Genomic DNA, 22,861 nt, shown 5'->3' with positions numbered 1-22,861 from the left:
TCCTATCTACTGCTAGTATGCCGGTTGTACACGAGACTGATATGCTGATCTGCTATTCTGACTATATTTTAGCCCTCACACTCATACTGAATACTGTATGTAACTGTATGCAGCAGCTACTGATCTGTTATTTGTATTAAGGCATGACTGCTCATTTTCATTTCTTCATTTCTGTGACACTGTGCGCTAATGGAAAATGCAATAAACATATTCAAAAAAAAAAAATAAATCAGCGTAATGTTTCTTTCAACCAGACCATGGAGCCCTCCCCCTGGGATCAGTTAAGGCTTCCTTAGGGGGCCTGCCCCCCAGTATGAAGGGCCCTGCCTTAGAGTCTTGCTTTCAGTGTTCGGGGAGGTCATCCAAATATTCATAAATCCCCTCCAAGATTTCTCGGTTATATCTTCCCAGGACAGTGTTGCAATGGATTTCTTCAGAGAAGTGGTCTCTGTGCAACACATATTTTTCCCAGCAGGGTCTACTCACTTGAGCGGTCTTTCCTGTGGAGCAGTAATCTCTGGGGCACAGGCATTTTTTGTTGGTGTTTAACCAATGTGACTATTGCAGAGGCTGTCTCAGGGTCCAATCTTAAGAACTCCAGATACAGGTTCTGGTGATTTTTGATTTTTTAATAAGGCATGGGACCGGACCATTGCTGGATTGAAGAATTTTTCTTGTGCAACCTCTGGTAAGCCTGGAGACAGGATAAGCTTTCATGAAACCTTTGGTTATAGTGTCCCCATTATGATACAAGCTGTAGCTTGTGGGGTTTCCACTGGGATGTTCAATTTAGTAATGAGTATGCCATGGAAGGTGGCCATGTAATCCACAGGCGAAACTCTTTAGGCTGAAGCTCAGAAGACTCTGCAGTATACAATATAATAGAGCCATCATCATTGGAATGGGACTCAGATGGAGATCTTGATAGAAACCTGCGCATCATGCGTCGCTCAAGTGTACTCAAAGAGTTTTTTCTCACCTGAGGAGAGGCTGCAACATGAGTAGATCCCTCTGTTGATGGTACATAAGGTGGGGCTGTCACCTTCCTGATAGAAGACATGGATGTTGGGCACAAGACCATTTTTGGCGCTAGAGGCAGGTTAGGCGGTCTCAATGAAATGTTAAAGGGGTCCTCTGCGCGGATGACAAAGCCTGGAAGGCTCAAAAGTAGAGGAGTCTTTTCATGAGTGAGTCTCAGTCTTTGTGTTACAGCTGGAGTTACAGGCAGACTTCATGACGTAAAGAGGTGTGACCCGATGAAGCGGTACATGTGGAGTGTTCCATCAACAGAGCCACTAACATAATCATGGATGTCTTTGGTGTCATTGGCTGGGGCGGTTTCAGTGTCTATGATGAATGTGTCACCGGCATCCAAGTACACTTCAATATTGATGGCAAATGTGTTGCTGTCACCTGATGACTCCTCGACTTCAATGATGAATGAGCTGTAGTTGTTGGGAGGAGTGCCCCAATGTGATGGCTTCGAAGGTCTATGGTGCTGCTGATATGTTGCCGTCAATGCTGATACAGCTTTTGACAGTGAGCATATTGGAATGAATCGAAGCCTTTGATGGCGACATCGTGATCTTTGAAGTCAACCAGGAGTGTCATCTAGAAAGGTCGACCCAATGTTTCTATTACCTTTCTCTAGATCTCCCTCTGTGTGAGTCTTTACGAGATGTTGGCTTCGTATCTACTGAGGCAGACTGTCTGACAGGTTTTCCACCTTTTTTCGGCTCCTCCTTCGACATCATGTCTCCCAATTTGCCTCTCGGCCTAATGCTCAAGTGAGTTCTGTCTGAGGTAAAGTAACATGGCGAGGTGAGGTATGGTCCATACGATGAAGATTCTCCAGGTGAAGTTGCTGGAGCCTGACTTTTCGTGGCTTACATAAAGGTTGAACTTCTGAACAGGCCCTAAAGCAGGAATGCCAAGGAACAAGTTTGACTGGATGTAAGGTGAAAGCAAAGACTTCAGATTACGTGAAGCCAATATAATGTGCACTATTTTCACAAGCAGAACTGTCACAATATGATGCTTGTCTTTTGGTGCATTGTGACAGTAGACTTTGTGTGATAAGACTCACAGATGTTGTGGGAAGAGACGTTGATGTTAAGTTTTCCCTTCAAAGTTAGAGATGGGAACATGACACCGGTGGGCAAATCCTCTGAAAAGTGATTGAGTCCGATTGTCAAAAAGTAAGAAGAGAGTTCAGTAGCAGTTGACAGAGCTCACGACCCAAGAGACATCAGACAAGTGCTATCACAACATTGCAAATTCAATATAAAGCCATAATCTTCTTAGATAAAAACCAAATATCAGCTTTAGCCAGCATTAGCTATAAGAAACATAATTAATATTTAGCTCAATGCTCAGTAAATAAGAAGCCCACACAACTTTGGAACAAAAGCAGTAAAATAGCCGTTAATGCCACCTCTCAACATACATTTCAGGATGAGAATAAAACACAAAAAAACATACCGTGTGCAAGTGTTCGATTGCCAGGACAATTTCACCAATATAGAGCTGGACTTCACTTTCTGTAAACCGCTCTCTCTGGGAAAGGCGAGTAAAAAGTTCTCCTCCATTAATATAATCTGAAAAATAAGCACTGGGTGTATTACCATACTGTTTACAATGTATAAATCCAATGCCACCCATAATATTAAATAAGTGAAAGTATTTGATTTTAGCATAGACATAGCCTTTGCCTTCTGGAGCACTACTGTTTTAGGTGAAGGAGGAAGTATAGTCATAACAAAGGGTTTAACTGAAGTATAAGGAGAAAAAAAGTGTTTAACTAGCTCTTTCTTACAGGAATAACTATCAGTGTCTAGAGAACGAGTCTCAGGTTGGTTTGTGTGTAACTGAATGAGTGCACAGTGCTTGTGGGTACCCATTGTGTTGCTGGCAGTATGCAGGGGCAGAGTCAGGGTATGAATGACAGTGCTTACAGGCAATTGACTGGTTAACTACCTGCAGAGGTATGGGTAAGTGTGCATTTAGTAAGACTGTTCAAAGTGAGACTACTTCAATTAGTCTCAGCTTCTGGGAGATATATACATTTTATATATATATATATATTATATATATATATTATATGTATATATATATTTTTTCCTCGCTCTGCAAAAGGGCTACAGCCTGGGAGTGAGCTGTTCACAGGAAGAGGCAGGACAATCAAACAGCCGAGTGGTGGAAGGAATAGCAGGAAATTGGGTACAGGCACCAGTGGGCTGACTGCTGGGCTAGTCTAGACTCCCACCATTTTGGCCGCCTGCAATGGGCTTGGTTTGAGAAGAAGCAGCCAGGTGACCACTGCTAGGGATACCTAGAGCGCCACATTATCATTACCTGAATTTGTCCACCATGATAACATAACATAACATAACATGTGTATTTGTAAAGTGCACGTTCACCCAAGGGGATCGTGGCTCTGAATAAATAAGGTTTATTATTACCCAACTCAATGGTACTCATTTTATCGACTAGAGAAAGATGTAAGGCTGAGTGGACCCGCCGGGATTTTAACCTTTGACCATGAGGTCGTACACAGGCCCCTACAGTGGATGCATTAGTTCACGAAGCCACCAGACCCAGACCAGATCACATCCCTGTAGCGAGTGATACACCTCATGTGAGTGAGTTTGAAATAGTCAGCACTGTTTGAGTCTTTATTGCAGGAATTTAATTTAGACCCACTGAACCAGGTTAAGATACTAATGTTTATGCAGATTCGGTCTTGAATGCTTCATAAAGACACAAGCCGGCACTGAATTTCAATATTAATGTATTCACTGGAAATGTCAACGTGTTTCGATTGCACCATGTATACATATGGTGTAGAATTTAAGTGGATTGTGGCTTGGCCCACTCAGAAGGCACACACATTTAGCCAGTAGGCACCATTAAGAAAGGGAAATAAGGTTTGCATCTCATCAATTTAGTACCAATTGCCCGTATATATTTTAACTTATGAGCCCAAATGAAAAGAAAAGATTTAACTTTTCCTTTGAATTCCAATAAATTACCAGCAGTGTTACATTTCTTTGAGATAATGTTGACTAGTGTATCTGCATCACACAGGAAAGAATAGCCAACCAGAAAAGAACGTTTGAAACAAAGGACAGTTATGATGGTTGTGAAATTTTCAGTGTCCTCTGCCTAATGACTTTTTGTTTAACTCTCACCCCCCAATGATCAGGTTTTTTTTTATTGCTGCCTGGAGACCAACAGAAGGTAATGAAAACATTTAAGTGTGGAATGATGTTGTATACTTTCTATTCTATTGGAAGGCTTGAGGAGAGGGACACACACACATAACTACCCACTTTGTCCCAAAGGTGCCTTTTGGCCATCTTCTTGAAAAATAGCTTTATTTTTGGTTGGCATAGATCAAAGAAAATTCAGGAAGGAATAGTCAGCATGATTTACTTGTGGTTCAAATATCAGATACAAAAAATAATGATGCAGCCCACAGACTACACTCATTTAGAAGGCCCAGAAAAATACCCGGACATGAGGGTTTTGTTCTAAACCAGGAAAGACCGGTAAAATAAGAAACACTCTTTTACAAGGTCTGTGTCTGCAAAAGGGCTTATACATCAGACCGCTAATTGGAAATAATTTTCTTGTTTCGAGCCCCTTTGCTCCGTCAACGTGAGTTGGAGATCTTAAGCATGAAACAACTAACATAATGCTGGAAGAAAGGGGAATTTGCTCAATGGCACCCAGCACAAGACTTCAACACCAGTTTTACACACTGATCAAATGCAAATAAACTGGACACATTTTTTGAGTCATAAAAGTATTTACTTAAGATACTTATTATTTTAAGACTATGAGCATGGTCCTAATTGCTAGGATTTAAAATTTGTTTGGAAATCAGGAAGACTACAATATTTTCTTTTCAATAGAATTAATTTATTGATGGCTGTTTAAAATGTATAAATCTGCAACTTTAAAGGTTTTTAAGGTGCAGAAATAAGAAACAAAATAAGACGATACTTGTTTCATGACTTTCATTACTTACAATATGTCGCGTCTTCAGGGCTTCAAATTCTAACAAATTACATCTTCAGAGATGTTAAGAACCTTGGATTGATATTTCTTGATTGGAATTGCACAGTAACCTGAGCTCTCAGTATTGGGAAAGTGTTTCTTGGTTTTCATTTTCTGGATCCGTATCACTTTCTGGAGAATAGGTGTCTGCTTAGACACCAGAGTTAGGATTTTAAAGGCCGAAGCTCTGGTATCAATTCATAGTGTCATAACACTCCAAATTTAACCATGATCATATGAAATAAGATTTGCAAACTGTCATGTTCACTGGTTGATTCTCTACTGGTAGAGGATTCAAATGTGTAATCTTGTATGAATGTTATAGTAAGACATCTGGTTGTTACAACACTGCCAACTATTTGTGTTATAGAACTCATCTCAAGATAAACCTTTTATCGAAATCAATATGCTTACTTGGACAGTCCTATATGCAGGTAGCATCAGTAAGAATACAACTTAATTTACTTGTTTCAAATATTCAATAGTTATTACTCCATAATGTTATGCTGTATTCAGCATTATATATATGGGATTGGACATGACTTGGTTACATCCTCACTCCTTATTTGATAAGCTCAAGAACTCAACCTTGTAAATAACAGAAATAATAGAGCGCAACTACACTGTTTTAAGCATGATTTTATGTTTAAAACAAAGGGTAAAGGTGACTACCCAGGCAATAGTTATTTGCCTTGTGATAACCAGCAAGAATTGAAACGGATGTTCAGAAAGCAATATAATATTTTATCTAGGTTCAAATAATTTTACCTTCACATAGATTAAGACCCTAGAATTGATCTTTTTTGAGTGGATCTGTACACTACAAAAGGCTGTCAGTATTAAAAATTTAATTTGCAGTATCATTTTCTGTAAGTGCGGAAAATCTGATATTTTTTAGAATACCAATAACAACAATGGGTTGGAGTGGACTATACATTTATAAAATAAGAATTCATACTTGGTGAAGAGATGTCCGTTGAGACACAGAAGTTAAGAGTTGAAAGACGGAAGCTCTGGTATCTAAAATCAGAATACGATCAAAAATTTAAATTGAAGATATCAAATTAGTTTACAGGGTGATTTTATTTTTTTAGGTCAAAAATTCAATGCTCAAGGGGGATATGAAAAGGGTGGATGCCTACCAATTCAGAGCTTGATAAATCTCAAACTGCTTGCTTCTATGTTTGGCAAGTAGGTAATGTCTGGAATTGTCGGGCTTTCTTAAATAGAGGCAACCATTCTAGAGCGTACCATGTACTTGCCTCAACGTGTGACAACTTATATTCATGATGTTTAATTTTGAGTCATGGAACTGTAAACAAGGGAGCTATGTGTGCTTTGAACAAAAGAGATTCACATACTGGTTATAGTTTTATGTACACGTTCAAATGGCACAATGTTATTAAAGGCATTTAAGAAGTCTATTCAGAGAAATTTCTGGGTGCCATTCTTAAAATGTTTAAAAGTAGTAAATGCAAAATAAACTATTTGGAATTTGTACAGTGATATGAAAAGTTGATTACTGGGAAACTATAACGTGTTTCACAGCACCATCATAATGACACAATGGTCTGTGTGGCAGTAACTACCCTTGCCATCAACATATTAGCAGCCTTGGATTTTAAAATAATCATTATGTGGAAGACTTGTGGAGATGTTTATTCATGTTAACTTTAAGAAGAAATATACAGAATTTTTAGAGAAAAGAGATTCTGTGGATTTCCAGATACTGAAGGGGCCTAATCCCACAGAAGAAACAGTTTACCACAATCATTAAGATTTAAGAAAAGTATGACATTCTTCATCTTGGTTAAAACTATGGATGAATGTACCAACTTTAAAAATCCCAAAACATAATCGCTAAGTGAAAGGGCATGGTTACCACCACTTCTGTTATACTTAATGCTCTCAGTATCAACATATTTAATCTTATTCAATCTGAATAACCATGAGGTATTTAGAAACAGGTTTTTGGGCACTTTAGTGTGTTTTTTCCATACCTAGTCTGCTGGCGAGATGATAAAACCATCAGTTAGTTTGTAACAGGCACAAACAATGATGAATATACAGAATTTGCTGTTGCAATTTAAAAACTCTAATGGGGTAACCTAAATCTCTTTTCAAATCCCACATTTCTACCTGTTAAAGAAGACAACAGAAAATACAGTTTGACATTCCAAAAAATCAACAATGTTAATTAGAGTGCCTTGTGGAATAAGAAATGTAGAATATTTTATGGTGTCACTGGGACATGGGTCCCTTGCTCACTGGGCCACTGGGACCAAACTACAGCAAACTGAAGACCCAGTATCAGGGTGAAACCGGTCTAGGGTTGCTTGTGTTCTGGTCTGGAGAGGACCTGGCTTGTCAGTTCAGGCTGGGCAGTTCCAATTGGAGGAGGACCAACAGAGGTTTGCACTGGGTCTAATCTGAGGTGGTATGGTATGGTGGGCAAAAGAAGGGTGGGTTGGAACGCTAGACTGAGCGATTACCAGTGGTTAGACTTATTGCAAGAATCCTCGCAGCACCTTATGTGTGCTTGTTGTCTCTAGAAAATAGACAATGCTTAGTAATTTCCTTTTTATGCATAATTGCAGGTCTAGCAGTCGGGCATTGGATATTTCATAATTGAAGTGTAATAAACGACAATGTCTGAGGAGAATGTTATATATCTTAGAGTTCTCAAAGTTGCAATTGGTGATAAACCTAAATTTTTGGTTTCTTGGTCTTAGAACGTTTTGGTTTGTAAATTACATCTATAAACTGATGTTGCTCTGTATATTGCTTTGTCAATACCCTTAATTATCATTCCCTCGTTCCAAAAATCTTTTTTTAATTGCAGCAACTTGTGCTATGTTATAAGAATCGGATTCTATGTGCTCAAGGCAATTCTCCATATGGTATGCTCATTTCAGATGTTTCGGGTAACCCGAGGAGGAGTGTAATATATTTACTCACAATCTTATTCACAATAAAAGAAGTATAACCAGAATTACTGTATTTGAATGCAAGTTCAATATTTTATTGGTTGAAATTGTAGAAAATGAGAAAACGTATAACACCTCCATAAAATCTTCTGTACTACCTTTCAATATTTTGAAGATGTTGTCTACGAAACGCAGCCGTACTAAGACATTCTCATCAATTCCAATAGGTCTCTGAGTGAGGCATAAGAACGAACAAATCTGTAACTTTTTGTGGTTACACACATTTTGTGGAAAAGATGATCCTCATAGTAAAAGACGTTATACTTAAGCACAAACTCTGCCAATCAGTATGTTGCTAGGCAGAAGTAAGTTGGCTGGTCTCTCATTCAGATTTTGGCTCATACTCAAAAGATCATCAATATGGGCAATACAACTATAAAGGGAATTCACGCCATACTAACAAGCAAAATGCCACATTGCAATGGTATATTGTAAATTGCTTTCAGAAAATCTGTGATATAAGATGGCAGGATTTTTTGCTATGACCATCATCAACAAATTTCGATACTCTTTCAGTAAGAGACTCATTTCCGGACACAATTGGTCTACCAAGTGGTATCGTCAGAGTTCTATATATAACTGGGACCCAGAGAAATTGGATTTTCATGTAATATATTGCTCCTCAGTTAGCAACACCACTGTATTTACATTTTATTAAGATATTACTCAATTATTTTTGTGCAGCTTTCAAATTCTTAGTATGTGCAGTCATAGCATGATCTGTCCAACAATTGTTGTCTCCTACCTTCAAAATTAGAATTTGTATAGTTCATCACAACTACCCCATACATTTTTACAATAAGTCGAAATTATACTTGTGGGTAGTCTTGGAAAAATAATTATTAGATTTCAGACCACAGCCCATGAATTGACCAATCTCAATATTTAACTACTATACAATAGACCCAATAAAGTAGGACTGGATTCAGTAGAGGACTATAGGGGTTATATATGAACAAGATCTTGGATGTGTACACCTCAGTGGACAGCTTTTCGCCAGAAAATTATAGTACGGAAACAATTTCCAAATCCCAACAAACCTTGATACCAAGCAATTCTCAACATCTCCGAAGACAAAATTAGTTGGAATTTGAAGTACTAAAATAGCAATTTATTAAAAGCATGTTGGCTTTTTTGTTTCTCATTTCTGGACTTTAATAAAACCTTCAAAGGACCCTTTTTTTTTATTTCTAACAACGTTCACTAAATTATTTCTATTCAAAAGAAAATACCTCCAATTTCAAGATTTCCAAATGCCAGATGTTAAATCCTTGCAGTTGGAGGTCGTCAAAGAATATAAATACTTGGGTATAATCTTCGACAGGAAAGGAACGTTTGGGCAAAAAAAACGGCGATCAGAAATAGAGGGATATCTCTGGCCGTCGCATTAAAGAGCATCAAGCACAAAATTACGGGTCCAAACTTAATCCCTTTGCTGGAAGTATTAGAAGCAAGATTACTACTGTTGATAACTTATGGCAGTGAATGTATGAGAGGGAGAGACGAGACCCCTTTAGATAAGGTGGTGTCCAAAGGAATGCGAATATTATTCAACCTCCCATAATACACTTTGCCAGCGCAACTAAGACTTGAGTTCGGCCTCCAAAAACAACAAATAGCACGCAAGGGTGCCTACGGCAAACGTTGGCACAAAATAAAGGGAGCTGAGACGGGTACTTTGAACTCACATCTATGGAAAGAGCTGGAAAGGAATAAAGACTGCCCAGCAATGGTCTATCTCCAGGCAGCAATAAGCTCTCTCGCACTACAAGAACTCTGGGAAGCGAATGGGACTCACAAATGTTTCAAGCAGCTCGTAAACAAAACAGTGAAGACACTATCCCTGGAAGAAAATAAAACCACACTTAGCAGGAGGACCCATGGGTGGTTTGTCATCCAGAGCTATGCCAGGTCTCTGGATTTAGGCCCAGATCCTTGTACTGGGGTGAATGTATGACATTGTTCTACATTCTGTCCATCAACTGTGTTTTTTGCAGGTCTCTACCACAAGCATACCTGGGAACAGGGTTTTCACGGGCTGTGAAGGAATCCTTCTTGCAGTTGAGGATGGGAATTATACCAGCAAAAGGACATCTACCCCCATGGACACTCTCGGAAACCACTACGAACTGTAGACTTTGCGGTGAACAAAAAGAGGATGTTTTGCATTTACTGTGCAGCTGCAAAGGTCTAGAGAAAGTGTGAAGGCTATTACTAAAACAACTCTGGAACCAAAGACACCTGCAAACTCGCCGACAAGCATTAAAAGCTTGCTTTGTAGGAGGAGATATTCAATTAGCTTGCAGACTGGTACGTTTCATGAAAATAGCAAACACTGCGCAAAATCCTCCTGCCAGTACATGAATTGACTAAAAACGCGAAAATCCAAAATTCAACCCCAGAATCGTAATCCTTATCTGTTAAGCAGTCTTCTTGTCAGATTCGTTTTGAACTTTTAGGGTACAGTAAGTAGAAAAAGTATAAATTGACGTTTGTTAAATGGAAACCCTTGGCTTTCAATTTTTAATCTAGGTTTGCTTTAAGAGATTTTACAATTTTCATTTGTAGTAAATAGTACTGACATAAAAGTATAAACACATTGTTAATTTTTAAATAGTTTTTAAACTAACCTCATTGTAATGAAATGAGTTGTTTTATGTGCTTTGTAAAGGTGCTTTCTTCTGTAGTCTTAGCTCAATTGCAAAGATTTTTTATCAATCACGTAATAAAGAACTTCTACTCTAAATCCTTGCAGTTAGCACTATTCTCGTACTGATGAGCCAAACAGTGCCACAGACTGTATGATAAACACACAAGATGATGGACGGAATGTTGCACATTGGCAAAACATTCACCAACAGTCACAGATCTGGGTTTAATCCATCGTTATTTTGCTCACCACGCCACCCCACTTCAGACATGGCCATATGCAAATCAGTCTTGACCCTGTGCCTCATGGGAACAGTCCAGCCCGAACTGCCAAGCCATGTCTTCCCTGGACCGGAATCAAGCATCCTAGGACCGGTTTCTGGCTATCAGCCGTCATCAGCCAGGATAGCTTGACTCCAGACAGTATGATAGCAGAGAAAAAGTCCTGGAACAAAACAAAAGCATGATTAAAGTGCTTTCCTAACCTCACTGAAGCAAAATAAATCCAATTAATAACTCTGTTGTTTAAACTGTAAAGCACACGTTTAACTATATGTTTATGCTGCTAAATATCCCAGTTATGTTTAAGTGATGATCTTTCCCATTCACTTATAGCCTCTTTCTGGGACTGGCACCAACAAGCTACTACATCATAAAGTACATTTGGAAAATTGTCTGCAACCTAAGAGACTGCATTCATAGCATACATTTAAAACAAATTTCCTTTTGAACGTACGAGAATAACAAACCTGTTGGATAGTTATTTGTTGCACCATATTAGCTAAAAACATAAGCCTTTAGAAATGTAGTATCTACTGATCAGAAATGGGATCCTGCTCTGAACTTACAAATGAAGTGAGAAAGTACAGACTGAAAGCTCTTGCTAAACAGTGTTATACATCTACATATGAAAGAGCAAATTATAGAGAAAATGTCTGCCCTATGTGTTCTTGCCACAATAAGGGAGTACATACAATTACTTTGATTCAAGTATGTTGAAACAAGCATTGCTTAAATTGTATATCGGATACATAATGGGTAACAGTTTAATATTGTACAATATTGTCACCAAGAGGTTCTGGTGACATCATAAACTAATCAGCCAACGGCTGAGTAGTTTGTTTCCAGAGAATGGGAAGAGCAAAATATACGACCATATTGAAAGTTACCCACTAAATATTTTTGTAATGACACATTTATTTTCAGATATTTAGACGTTTTCTTCAAAATGGAGCTAACTATGAGCAGTCAGTGGAATTGGAATAGTTAGGGCTTTTTTTTTATCTTTCATGCATAAATTATTGCTAGATCAAACAACGTGAGGTCCAGTCGCTGCAAGCACTTCTGTAGCTACAGCATTTACTGCATAGTTTTGGATTTAATACATGTGGCACATAATTTACCCCCAAATTTGTAGATTTCCCAAACAATGTCTCTGGCCAATTTGTTGAAAATAATACTACCATTGAATGTGCCACATTATTTAAGCTTTTGTCACATAATTTCCATAAACTTGCTATATAATTTGGTACTCATTCCCACATAATCCTAGTAACCTTGCCAATGTTGAAGCTCTGCAGAGTGGGTTGGCTTCAACCGTGAGGTGACAGATACAATTACAAATATTGTGTAAACTCACAGAGCACTATCAAATAGACCACTATGAATGTAGCATTAGTATTTGATTTGAGCATCTTTTCATTACGTTGTGCTTTGCTTAACCTAAAAGATATCATTTATTCTCAATCTTGGAAGGAGAGTGTTCGACCTTTTTCTGACCATGTTGAATTTCAAAACTTTAAAAATGTACAGAATGAACTGACACGACCAAGGAAAATGTTGTTTTGAGAGGCTCGAAAATTGTCATACCTGAAAGCTCAACACAACAGATCATTGCACTAGCCCATGAAGGGTATAGTGGCATTGTAGGTACCCAAAGAGTCTTAAGAGACAGAGTATTGTTCCAGCTCCTAGATGAGCGAGTTGAGAGGGAACTAAAAGAGTGTCATCTTTGCAACTGCCTTTACCCCAAAGTGACGCAACATCCATTGACGATATCTGACTTTCCTGCACAGGCTTGGGAAAGAGTTGCCATTGATTTCTTTCGGCCCCTAGGAAATGGGCGTCCTATCATGGTAGTCACAGAGTATTCACTCTTTCCTATAGTAGAGGAGTTATCATCAACAATCCATAATAGGGTCATCGAGCGTCTAGAAAACATCTTTGCAGAGTGGGGTATTTCTGACATTCTCAAATTTGACAATGGTCTGCCAATCATTAGCAAAGAATTCAAGGAGTTTATAGTCAAACTAGATGTGAAGCATCAATCAGTACACTTCTGTGGCCCCAAGCAAATGGTGTGGGCACACTTAAAAGAGTAATTTGGCGGGCGTGAACGGACGTGTCTTCGTGAGGCTCCCCGCTCCGCCCTTCTTCACTTGGCCAAATCTAGCCACAGTGGCCCCACCAATCGATATCTTTGGCCCTGAAAGGTGGGGTAGCGGAGCGCTACCCTGCTGAACGATTCTGGAGCCACGGCGAGTCGGAATGCCTCCGGAGCCGCTGCGAGCCGGGGCTCGGCACATCCCGTTTGGGGTTCTTCCGACACCAGGAGCTACACTTGTTGCACGCTCGGAGGTGGCTGGCCGCGGTGGAGGGTGTGCGGCTGGCCCCACTGGAGCCAGACGGAAAATCCAGGAAGAGCTGCCCGTGGCCCAGCGCCACTGAACTCGAGGCCGGGGTGGAGAAGCCGCGCCACGTGGGTGGTGGCCGGCCCGCTGGGCCTTGATTGGGACCGCCTCTGCCGCCAGGGGCTGCAGCGGAATAGAGGTGAGGAGCGGACTGAGGTGTGATTAGCGCGGACGACCACACACCGCGGGGAGACATCAGTTGCGTGGAGGAGGTCAGGGAGGCCGCCGGTGCACTGCGCCGAGGGCGCGAAAATTGATGCTGAGGCTGCGAGGCCTAGCCTCGGACGCTAGATAGTTGATCCCAGGGAGCGCACCATCCGAAGCCCCTGACCAAGCGAGGGCGCGGAGCCCGGAACCGGGGCTAGGACGAGCACAGGGGCGGCTGGGGTCCGGTGTTTGACCGCCCCACCTAATCCGCCACAGTGAGGACAGCGTAACCTGAGAGAGGTCAGCACTGACAGTGTAGAATACGGCAGAGAGCCTGGTTTCACGCCATAGGAGAGGTTTGAGGCCGGGGCGACTGGGCGGGTGACGCAGGAGTGGGCGCCGCCACTCTGAGGCCTAAGGGTCAGACTCATCGCTACACCTGAAGCCGCAGAGTCCACAGAGTCCTAATCCACCCAGAGGGAGGCCATCGGGTGGCGCTTCAGTTGAACATAAGCAGACTGCGCGACTAATTGAACTGAGGGCCACAGTTGGCAGATAGGACCCCCTTGTGCCCACAGGGGGCTTCCGCCACAGTGTGCCAGGGCTCTCAGGCGTACAGACCTGAATTCCATTATGGCATCGACACGCAAGAAGGGGGAGCGCACCCTCACATGGTTCTCATAGGACCTAGCAGAGGGGACAAAGGGCCCCCCTCCCCACAGCACTCAAAGCAGGTGACAGAAAATGTGGAAGGTGAGGTGCCGATCACGAAGGCGTTTCTGGAGTCACTGTTCAACTCCCTCAGAGCGGACTTCCAAACCCTTAAACAGGAGATAGCGGACGAGGTAAGGGAGATATGTCGCGACGTCAACGGCCTGGGAGAGAGCATGGGCGCCATGGAGGACAATGACCACACAAGGAGTGAGGAAATCGACCGCCTCCAGAAGGAGCTCATTTGCCTCAAAGAGCAACAGGTGGACCTCCAAGCACATGCGGAAGACCTAGAAAATAGGTCACGAAGAAATAACATACGTGTCCGGGGGGTTCCATCGTCCGCCGAAGGAACAGACGTTATGCACTACCTCCAAGGACTTTTCAGGGATATCCTGGGAGTGGGCCCGGAGCACGACATTCGGATCGACCGGGTGCATAGAGTGGGCCTACAGTGACGGGCCTCTGCCCCGCCACCCGATATTCTCGCTTTTCTCCCAGACTATCCACTCAAGGAAAAGATCCTCAAGAAAGCCAGAATGAAGCAACCGCTACAATATCAAGGACACCCAGTGGCACTTTACCAAGACCTATCCTCCATAACGCTCGCGAAACGTAAGGCGTTCCAAGTAGCTACATCCTTCTTAAGAGACACATTCGTGAGGTACTCTTGGGGCCACCCCTTTAGACTGATCTTCAAGTGGAATGGAACATTACACGAGATGAGATCCCTTCAGGACACCTGCGACCTCCTGGGCCTGGATCAAGTGGAGCCGGACGACTCGCCACCCCAGTCCCAACAACCTAGACATGATGGTTGGCAGACGGTGCGCAGACGACGATCCCCAGCGGTGGCTAAGCTGAAGCCGGACTTGACAACCCTATCCCAGGAATGAGCGACGGCGGTGGAGGCTGTCTCCAGGGACACTTCACCTGTAGCCTAACTTGTTACTCAAAGGGGGACACATGTATTGCATATCACAGCTGGCTGGGAGGGAGGGGCGGGGAACCGAACAACATTGTGACTGCACTCTCCAACAGATAATCTCACCACATGCCTGTGGCGTGGACTGGCATGCATTGGATATTGACTGTTCTTGGGGCGGGTCTAGTTGGGGTTAGGAAGGGGAGAGGGGGGGAGTGCTGGGATGAGGGAAGGGGTGGTGGGCTGTTGGGGCTGGGAGTTGGGGAGGGTAGGTCAGTTGGGGAGGGTGGTAAGGAAAGGATGGGGATCTGGAGTGGTGGGTTGAGGGGGAGGGTGGGGGGTTTGGCAAGGAGGGAGAGTTCCGGTGTGTCGCACTACAGGGGGGTACAGGCAAGGCAGGGTTGTTTTTTTAGCTCCTCTGGGCATCTGCGTAGGCCAACACAGATCAAACCATGGTTGAGGATGTCCTGAAAGTTCTCTCCCTGAATGTGAAGGGGCTTAACAACCCTATAAAACGGAGGGCCGTCTTATCTTTCCTGGAGAATTCAGGGGCTTCGATTTGCCTGCTGCAAGAGACGCATCTGCTCTCCAGGCACTGGCATCGCATGCGCTCTAGGGCTTTCCCCCAACAATACTACTCTTCCACTTTGGAGAAAAAGGCCGGGGTAGCTATCCTCTTTGCGGAACACTTTAAAGGCCAAGTGGGTGACAAGATTGCCGAAATTAAGGGCAGGCTCCTGGCGTACAATGTTCAGGTGGGAGGAAGGTCCGTGGCTATAGGGTCAATATATGCTCCCAACACCAAACAGGAAGCTTTCCTCACCGGGGCCCTGGCTGATGGCCTCGTTTTCAAACGAGATACACACTAGTGGGCGGCGATATTAATCTTTTGATGGACCTGGACAGGGATAGGTCAGGCCACCGCTTTGGCGTCACCGGGGCAATCTCACAAGAGGGTAAACAGTGATTGGCTAGTAGAGGCTTTTTTAGATTTGTGGCGGGAGACGCATCCTAATTCCACGAGGTATACATTCTACTCATGTGCACCACACCTACGCTAGGTTGGATCACTTTCTAGGGTCCTCAGACCTAGCTGCCTCAGTGACAGATGACTAGAAAAATGGTCGTTAATTGCAAACAGATGTTCAAGAGACATGATGATGCTGATAGTTGAAACAGCTAAAACAGTACTACTAGAACTCTTATAGGAAATACTAGATCTAGAAAAAAAGATCAAATCCCTAGATACCATACCCGATATAAAAAAGAAACTAGACGAATTAGAAACCAAATTAAACTCTTACACAGACTATCTTCTGAAACGTAAATTAGACAAATTTCAGAAAGATGTCAGATATTATAACAAGGAAAATGTTTATCCTTATCTGGCAGATGGGTTTTATTCTTTTTCGGACCCAAATCTACAAGATCCTCTTACCGCACAAAATGAAAATAGGGTCCGCAAAGTAACTACGTTTTCAAACTCATCTGATTCGGACAGTTACGGTAGCTCCCCTTCTCATGGAAACCAGGGATATCAATTTAATCAGAGATCTAGATCGACTTTTTTAGGACAACGCCCTCAGGGCAGGGGCAACTGGCGCCCCCGCTATCGATCACAATACAGAACACAATACCAACCGCGCCAATTCCATCAACCGCGAGGGCAATACCAACCTCAATATCAGCCACAACATCAACCACAGTACCAGGAACATCAGCCCCAGTATCAGGAACATCAGTTGTCCAATTCGAACAGATACTTAGAAACACGCAATGCCCGATACGGGAAGGAATGAAAACTATTCCCATTTTCAATCTGAGTAGTCAAGTACCCAACCAAGCTATCTATACTTTACTATCAAAAGGTCTAAGTTATGTGCCACATTCTGGCTTAAATAAATTTGAGTTGTTTAATGATTTAATGACATTCTTCAGAAAAATTCGTCTTAAAGAATTTTTCTCCAACACTAGTAGCGATCTGAGGGAAATCAACAAATCAGGTCTAGCTCCTAAGTCAGTCTTTACTCCTACCTTAGAACAACTGACACCTGAGATTCATATTTTTGAGCAAGTGGTCATGAACAAACTTATAGCGGCCACAAAATATATACCCCACACTCCATTCAATCTTACAACAGAGGAATATGGAGCCTTGAAATCATTGAAAAATTCCACCACCACCACAATTAAGGGGTGTGACAAAGGAGGTGGAATTGCAATTCTTGACACCTCCAACTATATAGAAAAGATTGAGGAGATGTTAAGGGACACTACCTTCTATAACAAAATTACCAAAGACCCAACCGCTAAAATCAAACAAAAAATACAGAAATTAACATCCAAAGCCTTGACCAATGGTGATATATGTAACAAAGAATATGACTACCTAAAGGAGGACACACCTAGAATGGCGAGCCTTTATGGCATCCCGAAGGTCCACAAAAATTAGATAGACCCTCCTTTCCGCCCTATTGTTACTACCATAGGGATCATTACTGAACCCCTATCCAAATATTTGGATACTATCCTACGACCATACATTTCCAGCATACCAGGATATGTAAAAGATACTGGTCATATTATCAATTTGCTTGAAGGGACTGCATTTAATGAAAACAGACAATTGCTAGTAACACTAGATGTGGAGAGCCTATACTCTAATACCCCCACAGATGGTGCTATCACTGCCACCGAATGGTTCATTAACACCTATGAAGTAGAGTGTAATGCCAGATTTATTATCGACTGTCTGAGGATAGTTTTAGAAGAAAATATCTTTGAATTTTGAGGGAACCTATACAAACAAATAAAAGGAGTTAGCATGGGCGCATCTTGCGCCCCCACAATTGCAAATATTTATGTCGCATTTTTTGAGCACATTCATATTTTTAATGCGATAGCTCCTTTTTTTTAAAACAATTTTCCACTGGTCAAGATATATTGACGATGTTATATTCATATGGGACGACAATGAGGACACACTGAATGAATTTCTATCTTGGCTGAAGATGTGCGATAGTAACCTCAAGTTTACATCCCACATAAGCAATAAGGAAATGGAATTCCTTGACATAACAATCAAACATGATCAAGGCCAACTATACACAGATCTGTACATCAAACCCACTGCCCGCAATACTTTACTTCACTATCAAAGTTTTCACAACACATCCCAAAAGAATAGCATACCTTTCAGTCAATTTTTAAGATTGCGGCGCAATTGCACCAAACTTCAAGACTATGACGAACGATCCGTAACCATGAAAAAGAAATTTGAGGATCGTGGTTACCCTCAGAGTAGTTTGTGAAGCTTTCAAAAGAGCTAGATTCTTTGACCGTCAATCCATTCTACAAGGCAGTCAAACAAAACAGAGTGACCATTTAGTATTTGTCACCAGACATTCTCTCATGAACAATAAAGTCCGCCAGATTATCTATTCCAACTGGCATTAACTAAATGTTAATAAATCTAAACAGGAATCCATTCCCAAACCTCTCTTTGCATATAAAAGAAACAAAAACTTAAAAGATCTAGTCGTTAGATGTAGAATGCCAGAAAAAGAGAAATTTGTACAGCGAAGCATCACTAGCCACAACCCTGTTATAGGGAACTTCAAATGTGGAATTTGTAAAATATGTCCCCAGGCTATAGAAGGTAGTGAACTGACATTCAACAATGTCAAAATCACCCCTAAAACCATGACGAACTGCAAAACCCACAATGTGGTACATCTCCTGATATGTCCCTGCAATAAGGGATATGTGGGTGAAACGTCTAGAACGGTTAACAAGAGAGTCACAGAACATAAATCTGCAGTACGGACCAAAAAGATGAACGCACCTTTGGTATCACATTTTGTTGAGCATGAACATTCCCCAGAAGACCTACGTTGGTTTGTCTTAGAGAACATACTGACTAGACCAGGATTATGCCCAGAAAAGTTTATTGGATTTTTTTGCTTAATACAGTCCCCAACGGATTGAACCTAGAGATTCCATGGGAGCAAGCAATAATTTGAGGAAACCGATAAATCAGTAATTTTTGCTTGTCCCCCTTTTCAGGACTGTTTCACACTCTTAAATTTATCTGTAGCTAACCCACTCCTTATAATGATTAAATATGATTAAATGGCACTATTAAAATAATTACAGTGTGTAGAAATATCGATGACGTATGTCAAGATACTCCATCTGGAAAATGTATTAGATAATTATGGTTCCTACATGATATCCACACCCAATGTGGCGGCTAACCTAAACACACATTGTCCTACTTCTATTTTTATAAAGCATGGTTGCCCCAGAGTGCCTCTGTCATAACTATATAAATTTTATAAAAATGCAGCCACAAGAATAAATGATGCTTACACTTTGACTAATAAAATAAGATCGTATCAGCATATTAATTAGCAATGCGCAATAATACGAGAATAATCCCCTTAACACATCTATGTTGGACGACCCTGTGAGGACACGTCATGCACCATGCACCTTGACCTGATTGGTCTTGAGGCTTACAGCCGTGGATGCACTACGACATGTCATCGCGATGCGCCATAACCTGAACAACATTCAGTAGTTCTCGTATAATACTTTGCTTTCCCAACTGATTGGCTCTTGGGTTCACATCTACGAGCGCATTGCAATACGTCATCGTAACGCGCTACAAGTGGTTATTGCTCACTACACCAGTACCCAATCAGTGTGGCCACTCCCTATATAAACGGTTCGAAAAGTACGCCCTCTTTGAACATCAACCTGATTGCGACCAGCGGCTCCGGTTCATCAGACTCCCCATTACGGACCTTGTCAAAACTTTTTTAAGGTAAGAAATCCTTCGACTACTTTTTGCCCCCTGCCACCACCCCCCTCCCACTGTCCCTAATAATACTGGAAACCCTCGATGCTTATGGCATCCTTTCTCTTTTGCAGAACTGGATTGTCCACCATGGACACAGGCAGCATCCAGTGCATAGGTAGTTAAAGAGATATCCCCGTCAAACAATCGAAGGTACTAAATTATAGGTGAATTGGTTTCTCTTTTTTATATGAAACAGTTACCGTGCTCACTTTTTAAAATCCTGTATATCCTTTGATTGTTAAGAACCCGTACATTTCTTTTTTTCACTAGATAAAAAACTAAAAGTCAAACATTATTGCTGCAAATCTCATGACTGAATAGCTGTTAACAAAATATCCATCATAAAGGATTCCTATAAGGATGAGATTTTGACTACACTATATCAGCTTTAAAGGTACTGTTTGATTTATAACTACTATATATATATAAAAAACACTCGTGACCTTATTAATTAGGCTTGTTCGAATTATTCAACATCTGGCATCTCCTGTAACATAAATAAATACATATCTTTTCACAACTGCTACAGAGGTCCACCATTTTTATCCAGTCCAGCAGAATATGTCTGCCCTTTAATCTTGAGGTCTGAACTGTTCATCTTTCCACCCAGAGTGACCACAAATAAATTGGTAACTAAATTATTTTCAATACTGGTGTCAGGATGAAATACATAGCTAGGTAACAGAACTCACAGGCTTCTAGCATACTAACTAGATCCGTTATTCGTTTCAGATTATAACGAGGATCTGTTATTTTGCTTAAGTAATAGTAGAAATATAGCGGCCAGTCATTATGTAAGTAGCCTTCCTTATTTATCCTAATTTACGTCATATAGCTTGTGGAGCACATGTCTTTTGCAATATCCACACCATTCCACCAATATAGATACCTGTTGAAAATATATTACAATTTATCATCAGGCTTGGTCCATCAACTACCCTCGTTTCTTTTGTAAGTGACAATCAATAAATGCTGTCACCTCCTTCCTCTTCTTCCCACTATCTTCTTTTCAGGTATTCACCTCTCCTTGTGGGTTGCTCATCTTTATATGATTTCATGGATAACTGTAAATATCTTTGGTCTACATCGAGAACGACGCTTTAGAGAAATAATTATCCTTACAGATATGATAAGAAAAAGGAAAGTTGCTCCCTACCTTCCACCTTTATTTGATGGTAAGCATATAGTCAATTGGTATCAGATGTTATATGTTCATGAAATAGGCATAAAAATGTAAACAATGAGAGAAATGTGCCGTTATTAATAAAATAAAAGTATAATGAAATGGTATAAATTTAGACAGATCAAATCCAGCCTTTTACTGTATCTATGTATAGTACTGAATTCCATTAAGGTGACCTAGACCTAGGGTTTTAAGGATTTGGAGTGTTGTAAGATAACATTATAATATATAACGTGACATTGATTTTTTTATGTTTTTTAGTGAGTGTTTATTTTTGTCCTGTTGCAAATGACGGACTCCTGAAGAAAGCAATAGCCGAAATGCGCGTTGAGTTTCCATCCACCGCTTTGCTAACTTCATCAGCCCACCAATTACAATCAAGTCATTTGGGTTCTTTTTCTGTTTCTGTATATAATTTTGTATTGTAAAACTATATGTTCTTTATTGATTTATTCTTTGAATTGTATTTTTAACTATATAACATTATCCACACAAAACAAAAAGAAAAAAAGACAAATAAATTTATAAAAGCCTGTTTGATATATAAATCATGTTTGGTCTCAGTTAATCATGGTCTTATGTCACTCTTTATGTTAAATTAATTGTATTACCTAGGTTTTTTGGCACATGGTTCATAGTTTTTCACTACTGTTCTTTTCAAAATAATTGTTGTCAGTCCCTACCGGTAGTGAATATATCGTTAGTAGGGGTCCCCATTTTTTCCAATATACTCAGTGACAGATGTAGACATTATCTCGGTTGCACTCTCCGACTACGACAAGGTCACAATTCAATTGCCGGTCCCACGCACGAAATCACACAAAGGCAGGTGGCACTTACGAGAGGCCTTGTTGCAGCGCAAAAGGGATCACGCAGCAATTACATAAAAGTATCTTGAATTACTTGAGCCTTAATGACAACACGGATGTGCCAGTGACGGCAGTTTGGGTGGCACTTAAGGCTGTGGTGCGCGGAGACCTCATAGCAATAGCGACGGCTGAGGCTCAAGAACGTAAAGATACAAGACAGGCTCTATCGGCGTAGGTGATGGAATTAGAACGGGTTCATAGCCGAGCTGGGCCCCCCAGGATTTGGCGATAGCTAAAGGCAGCTAGGGCACAGCTTGCGAGCCTAGATCTTGATCGAGCAGAATACGCAGCCTTACGCTTACGGCATGCATATTATGTGGGAGGTGACAAAACGTGGCACCTGCTGGCCAGTAAACTCAGGGATCGAGTTCAAAGATCCAAGATTCCCGTTATTCAGAGTCAGGGGGGACAGACGCTTCATGAGGACGAGCAGATAGTGGACGCGTTCCGGGCATTCTATGCCTCGCTTTACACCGCGGACCCGGCTCTAGATCCAGAGGGAGGGGATACCTATCTTAGCGAGGCAGCCGTCACGGCCCTTCACGGGGCCAGTGCGCTCTTCCTAGATGCCCCGATACAGACGGAAGAAGTGGTATCGGCGATAGCACGCCTTAAGCCTCGGACAGCACCAGGGCCAGACGGCTTCTCCGCCGGCTTTTATAAAGCCTTCTGCCCATTGCTGGCGCCTGTTCTCACCAAGCTGTTCAACTCCCTCCAGGGGCCAGGTTCCATCCCACCTGACATGCTAGCTGCAGATATTATTGTACTGCCCAAA

General features: G+C 41.5%; 1 protein-coding gene across 2 annotated transcripts in view; it reads right to left on the bottom strand.

Moving 5' to 3' along the window:
• Window positions 1–22,861, bottom strand: part of RPS6KA5 (ribosomal protein S6 kinase A5) — a 628,800-nt gene that overhangs the window by 367,976 nt on the left and 237,963 nt on the right. For both annotated transcript variants that reach the window (XM_078660052.1, XM_078660053.1), the window contains exon 4: window positions 2,482–2,597. In XM_078660052.1, the coding sequence (XP_078516178.1) occupies window positions 2,482–2,597 (116 nt within the window). The remainder of the gene's footprint in view (window positions 1–2,481; window positions 2,598–22,861) is intronic.

Source organism: Lissotriton helveticus, chromosome 9 (genome assembly GCF_964261635.1).
Source record: "Lissotriton helveticus chromosome 9, aLisHel1.1, whole genome shotgun sequence".
NCBI lineage: Eukaryota > Metazoa > Chordata > Amphibia > Caudata > Salamandridae > Lissotriton > Lissotriton helveticus.
Note: the sequence above shows the minus strand (reverse complement) of the source record. Positions and strands in the feature narration are given on the sequence as shown.